We start from the raw sequence: 6686 nt of genomic DNA, 5'->3' as shown, positions 1-6686 counted from the left end.
TTTTAACACACTTGTGGGTCATACATGTGTTGGACACTGTGCAGCTTCTCATGCCTCAAAATTGGATTGGACACCACTACCCCCATTTTCTGTTCCACATTTGTTTTCATATACTATTGGCTTCATTGAAAGGATTAGAGTGCAATCTTAGGTTGAAAGTGTGAGATACCTCACTGGTAGTTCATGTGGCGTCTGACAGATGTTGAGTTTCACTCTGTTTACTATCTTTGAAATTTTAAATATCCTGAGGCACCCCTCTGAGTTCAATGTGGTGTGCTGGGGCATCTTAGCACACAGTTTGGGAACCACCAGTTTGAGTGATTTGCCCAGGAAGGTACTGCTAAGAAGAGGCAGATCCAGAATTTAAATTTTAATATTCTGACTCTGAGTCTTGCTCTTAAACCATTTTTAGGGCCCTTCCCATAAGATTGTGTTCCTCTTGCCCCAGAGACTTTTCACTGGAACTCAGGGTCCAACAAAGAAAATATGACCCACGCAGAGTCTTTAAAACAGAGGAAATTTATTCTTACACCATAAACAAAAATAAACTCAAAATGGATTAAAGACCTACGTGATGAAAGCTGAAACCATAAAATTCCTAGGAGAAAACATGGGTAGTAATTTCTTTGACATCGGCTGTAGAAACATTTTTCTAGATATGTCTCCTCTGGCAAGGAAAACAAAACCAAAATTAAACTAGTAGAACTACACCAAAATAAAAAGCTTTTCAACAGCAAAGGAAACCATCAACAGAACAAAAGGACAACCAATTGAATGGGAGAAGATATTTGCAAATGATATATCTGATAAGGGGTTAATATCCAAAATAAGTAAAGAATTTATACAACTCAACACCAAAAAAACAAATAATCCAATTAAAAATGGGCAGAGGACCTGAATAGACATTTTCCCAAAGAAGACATACAGATGGCCAACAGACAGATGAAAAGATCCTTAACATTACTAATCATCAGGGAAATACAAATCAAAACCACAATGAGATAATCACCTTATGGCTGTCAGAATGACTAAAATCAAAAACAGAATAAGAAACAAGTGTTGGCAAGTATGTGGAGAAAAAGGAATCCTTCTGCACTGTTGGTGGGAATATAAACTGGTGCAGCCACTGGGGAAAACAGTATGGAGGTTCCTCCAAAAATTAAAAATAAAATTACCTTATGATCCAGTAATTCCACTACTGGGTATTTGCCCAAAGAAAACAAAAACACCAATTTGAAAAGATACATGCATCCCTATGTTTCTTGCAGCAAAATTTATAATAGCCAAGATAAGGAAGCAACCCAACTGTCCACCGATAATGAATGGATAAGAAGATGTGGTGTATATATACAATGGACTATTCCTCATAAAAAAAGATGAACTCTTAACCATTTATGACCACGTGGATGGACCTAAAGGGTATAATGCTAAGTGAAAAAGTCAGAGAAAGATAAATGCCATGGTTTCACTCATATGTGGAATTTAAGAAACAAAGGAAAGAAAAAAGGAGACAAACAAAAACAGACTCTTAAATACAGAGAACAAACTGGTGGTTGCCAGAGGGGAGGCAGGTGGGGGGGATGGGTGAAATATCAATCAATCAGTCAGTCAGGAAATGTAATATAGAGAATTTCACTGGTGATAAAAGAGCTGAGAAGCCCAGGGGACAGTGAGGCAGGCAATCCAGATATGAACCACAACAGGGAAGCCAGGGCCACTCGTATGGCTGCAGGGGATGATGGGAAAGGCAGTGTTAGCAGGACCCAGAATTTAAGGTTGCCTGGTGGAAGCTGGACCCACTGTGGAAATGCAGCCACTGCCATGGACAGCTCAGGAAGGAGAAAGAGAAGGAGGAAAATAACATGATTTCCCTCCTGCTCCCAATCTTCCCACCAATGCCTTCCATTGGCCCAACCTAGCTAGAAGCCAGAGAGCAAGGGAACCTGGGAAATGTAGTCTCTTATGATATAGAACATGTGAGGAGGAGCCCGGAATGGACCTGAACAAACAGGCAGTTGATTGATACTACAAAATGTAGTGTATACACTTTATTCACTCGATAATTCCTTTAGCAAACATTTATTGAGGACCTACTAGGTGTCAGGGATCATGTGAGATGCCGGGGATACCATAAAGACGGAAATAAACCTGATCACTGCTCTTAAAGGGATCAAAGACTAACAGGAGAAATAGAATAAACACAGAACTGGGGCGCCTGGGTGGCTCAGTCGTTAAGCACCTGACTTCAGCTCAGGTCATGATCCCCAGGGTCCTGGGATCGAGCCCCGCATCAGGCTCCCTGCTCAGCAGGAAGCCTGCTTCGCCCTCTCCCACTTGCCCTGCTGTGTTCCCTCTCTCACTGTCTCTCTCAGTCAAATAAATAAATAAAATCTTAAAAAAAAAAAAAGAATAAACACAGAACCGTCCAATTATAAAGTGTGTTAAGTGCAACAAAGGGAAATATCACAGTGCTATGAGACAGCTAGAGATTAGAGAAAGGATGCAACCTCCCACGGTTTTAAGTCTAATTGACTCTTGAGGTGCGTGTATAGAAACTTGTGTTCAGGAAAACAGAATATTTATATCTAGAAAAAGTTTAGAAGGAGATATTGATGCCTTCATATTTTGACTTAACACCTGCGTCATACAGCTCCACCGTCTCAAAGCTGTGTATGTGATTGTATGTAATAGAGTGTGTGTTTGTGTGTGTGACAGAGACAGAGAGGGAGAAAGAGAACCGTACAAAGAAAGATTCCTTTAGACAAACATTGTAAGGAGCCAGAGGGCTCGCAGCAGCTAATCTCCTTCATGCTTGCCTGACCCCACCCTCTTCCCTCTCATCATAACTTGTGATCTTAGAGGCATGAAAGAATTTGAGCCCCTCCCCCAGCCCACCATCTCTGTTGGCCGCTCAGCCGGGCTCCACGTCAAATCCAGCTTGGGCCAGAAGCCTGAGGGCCACACAGAAGTTGGTGAGCTTGCAGGCAGGTTCCTCACCCTGTGGCCATGGGCGGCAACACTGGGCAGCTTGGCATTCATACCTGTAAGTCCCCAGCTGCGGATGACCCCTTTGACCCTGTGGAGCCCCCCAAAAGACCCACGAGCAATCTCATCATGCACAGCATGGCCATGCTTGGCCGGGAGTTTTGCTACGCGGTGGAGGCCGCCTACGTGACCCCGGTCCTGCTCAGCGTGGGGCTGCCCAAGAGTCTGTACAGCACGGTGTGGCTCCTCAGCCCCGCCCTGGGATTCTTGCTGCAGCCCGTGGTGGGACTAGCCAGCGACCACTGCCAGGCCAGGTGGGGCCGGCGGAGACCCTACATCCTCACCCTGGGCCTCCTGATGCTCTCGGGCATGGCTCTGTACCTCAACGGGGACGCTGTTGTATCAGGTCAGTGGGCTGCACAGGGGGGCAGGCAGGGGACAGGGGCCCATTATGCAACTCAATAGGAGGAGAGGGCAGATTCCTTTATGTGACACTTACTTAGAAATTGATTAGAACCGATTATCTCTCCTAGGTTACAATGAACTTCCACCTAGGAATGACCCAAATTCCGTGGTTGGGGAGACTTTACTTTTAGAAACATCAGGATGCATTGCTCTTGTTGTTTTATTGTTGTGAGGATTTAAAAATAGGAATAAGTTTTTATCTCTTTTATCAAATGAAATATTTTTACATGTTTATCAATTGCAGTGTTCTTTGAGCTTATGCTTTAGTTAGTATTTTTGTCAAATTAACCGTTTGCCATATGACTCCATGAATACTTATAATAAATTACCTATATGTCTAAATAAGAGCTAATTCTGTTCATAGAATTATGTAGAGTCTTAATGGGAGGAGGGCATCAGCCTGTCAGCTCAGGGGGACATTTTTGCACTGCAAATTCTGGACAAAAACAAACCTCATGGTGAACACTTTTTCTTGACATTAATCAGCCACCAATTAATCAGTAACTGGTGGTAGTACATGAAAAGTTTCATTGAAAAAAGAATTGTTAAACTCAAAAATAGCACCCATTTCTGGACCATTAACTCTCAGGCTAGCAGAATGGATGATAATGAGGCAGGATAATCAGCTATCATTTGTATATATTTAAAAGAGGGCATCAACACACAAATGTAGGTTATTTCTGCAAAATAATCACAAAAACCCCTGATAAGAATAGTTGCCTCTAGGGGGGACTACTAAAGGACTTTGGAAGTAAAAAGTGGAGTGTAGGCTTATTTTTCACTTATTGTTATGCTGTAATCTTAAAAAATGTGCATATATTGCACATTATACTTAAGTGAAACTGAAAGCAAGGGAAAACATTCTTTTTTCTCTAATAGGAGATTGGGTGAATGAATTCGGGCATGTCCACAGAGTGAATATTATTCAGCTGTTAAAAATTGTGCAGCAGCTCTCCATTAATTGAAATGCAAAGAAATGAGGAGAGTTGGTTATAGATGAGCAGTTCCAACCTGATCCCATTAGTTAGTGCTCCTCCAAGCGTCGTCCTCAGACCCAGGGCATCATCGTCCCTGGGGGCTGTTAGAGAGACAAATGCCCAACCCCACCTCAGAACTCCTAGAGAGTCGTGGGAGAATCATGGAGAATTACGGAGACAGAGCCCAGTAAATCTGTTTCAACAAGTTGTCCAAGGGATGATTAAGGATGCTGAGGTTTGAGAAGCACTGCATTAGGGCACAGGTATACACCTTTTTCTGTTAGTGTGTACGTACAGAAAGGGGTATCTGAAGGATGACCATTGGTGGGGGCTGGGATGAAGCATTTCCCCAGCTTTTCTACATTCTTGGAATGGTTTACAATAAGCGTGTATAATTTTTTAAACAACTTTTTAAAATGAGATATGATATAAATTCATACAACTCAGTGCCTTTTAGCATATCCCAAGGTAGTGCAACCATCACCACTATCTAATTCCACCATATTTTATCTCCCCAAAAAGAAACCTAGTAACCATTAGCAGTCATCCCCCATTCCCTCCTCCCTACCAGGCCCAAGCAACCCTTCAATCTACTTTCTGTCTCTATAGATCTACCTTTTCTGGCATTCACGTGTATAATTTTTAAAACCTGAAAAAATAATGAAGCCATTTTTATTTGGAAAAGCAAAGCAAAATGAAAGCAAAGGGAGAAATTTAATGACAGGACATTTTGATGGAAATAAAAATGCAAATCATTCTAAAGCGGGATTTAGATGATGTATATTGATTTCCTTTTTAGCTTTGATTGCTGATCCAAGAAGGAAACGGATTTGGGCCATAACCATCACCATGATAGGTGTAGTTGTCTTTGATTTTGCTGCTGACTTCATTGATGGGCCCATTAAAGCCTACTTATTTGATGTCTGCTCCCATGAGGATAAGGAGAGGGGCCTCCACTACCATGCCCTCTTCACAGGTAGGGAATATTCCAGAAAGTCTCACCTTAAGCTCCCCAGACAGGGAGGCACTTCCACTGAAGCCATCTAGTGTCCATACACGTCAGAGTTTTTGAATGAATGGATCTGTTGATGGAAGGCTCCCATCACGCGGGCTCTGTCTTTCAGTGCATTTCCCTAAACAAATCAGCTTGTGACTGGGTTCTGGAGGTTTTGCAAAGGAAGTTCATACATAAGAGCTTTCTGAAGAATGGTTTGTGGAGACATTTACAACTGCAATGAAAAGGGACCCTTGTGCATTTTACTTTTTCTTTCTTTCTTTTTTTTTTTAGATCGGTAACGTAGCATCAGCATTACTTAGGAGCTTGTTAAAAATGCAGCTTCCCGGCCTCTCCTCTAGTTATTTTGATTCATTGGGTTTGAGATGGGGCCCAGAAGTCTGCATTTTTAATAAGTATCCCGGATGATTCTGTGGCAAGTGTCCTAAGGGGGAAAAAAAGCCCCACATGTCCTAGAGATTTCTTAGTTTATATATATAAAGAGTTGGCATTTCCTCAACTTCCTGGTTTGAAATGAGGGGCTCTCTTCAATTCTTGGGGCTTTTGCTGTCCTTTGGTTGCTGTTGGGTCATTCATTTAGAGCAATGCTAGCAATGCTCAATATGCATTTATAGAGCACCAGTCAGGACTATTCTAGGACCCCGGGAAGGGAGGTTATACATCAGAATACAACATGATCCTGGCCTGGGAGCGTTTTCATATCTAGTTGGTGGGGTGCTCTATCAGTCCACCTTATTTGATATCTTTATGGCCCAGCCAATATATTTATTTTATGTTTTGATATGTTCTGTGTCTGTTCATGGCCAGGTAGGTCCCATGAGAAGCAGGATCTTACATTTTGCTCAGTTTATGTTTCCACAGCCAAGAGCAGTGCCTGCTCATGGCAGCCGTTGGGTCAATATTGGTCGTTTGCGCCAAAATCTGAATGGTGAACTCTGGAAGAAGGGGGCTGCCCAGCCAGGAGAGTAGTTCTTCTTTGCTTTAGGGAAGATGGAGGAGCTGGAGTCCAGCCCATCTGTCTGTGGCCCCCTGACCACCCTGTCTGCAGCTAGAGGGTCTCAGAATAGAGATTCGACCTGCAGTCTTCCAACTTAAATCCCTTCTCCTTTATCATCATTTGCTGAAATTAATTACAACAGTGGGAGATTTTTTGGCTTTTGAACCTGACACATTGAGAGTTTTATTGCTCTAAAGTACTTTGGGCAATGTGGCCACCCTTTCCCAGCTCACGTCAGTGTTAGTCC

General features: G+C 42.6%; 1 protein-coding gene across 1 annotated transcript in view; it reads left to right on the top strand.

Moving 5' to 3' along the window:
- The first annotated feature begins 2976 nt into the window (after positions 1–2976).
- Positions 2977–6686, top strand: part of SLC45A2 (solute carrier family 45 member 2) — a 33855-nt gene continuing 30145 nt past the window's right edge. Inside the window, exons 1-2 of the mRNA XM_036107442.2 lie at positions 2977–3391; positions 5227–5403. Coding sequence (XP_035963335.2) covers positions 3007–3391; positions 5227–5403 — 562 coding nt within the window. The 5' untranslated portion in view covers positions 2977–3006. The remainder of the gene's footprint in view (positions 3392–5226; positions 5404–6686) is intronic.

Source organism: Halichoerus grypus, chromosome 2 (genome assembly GCF_964656455.1).
Source record: "Halichoerus grypus chromosome 2, mHalGry1.hap1.1, whole genome shotgun sequence".
Lineage (NCBI taxonomy): Eukaryota > Metazoa > Chordata > Mammalia > Carnivora > Phocidae > Halichoerus > Halichoerus grypus.
The sequence above is the reverse complement of the archived record's forward strand: the minus strand, read 5'-3'. Positions and strand labels throughout refer to the sequence as shown.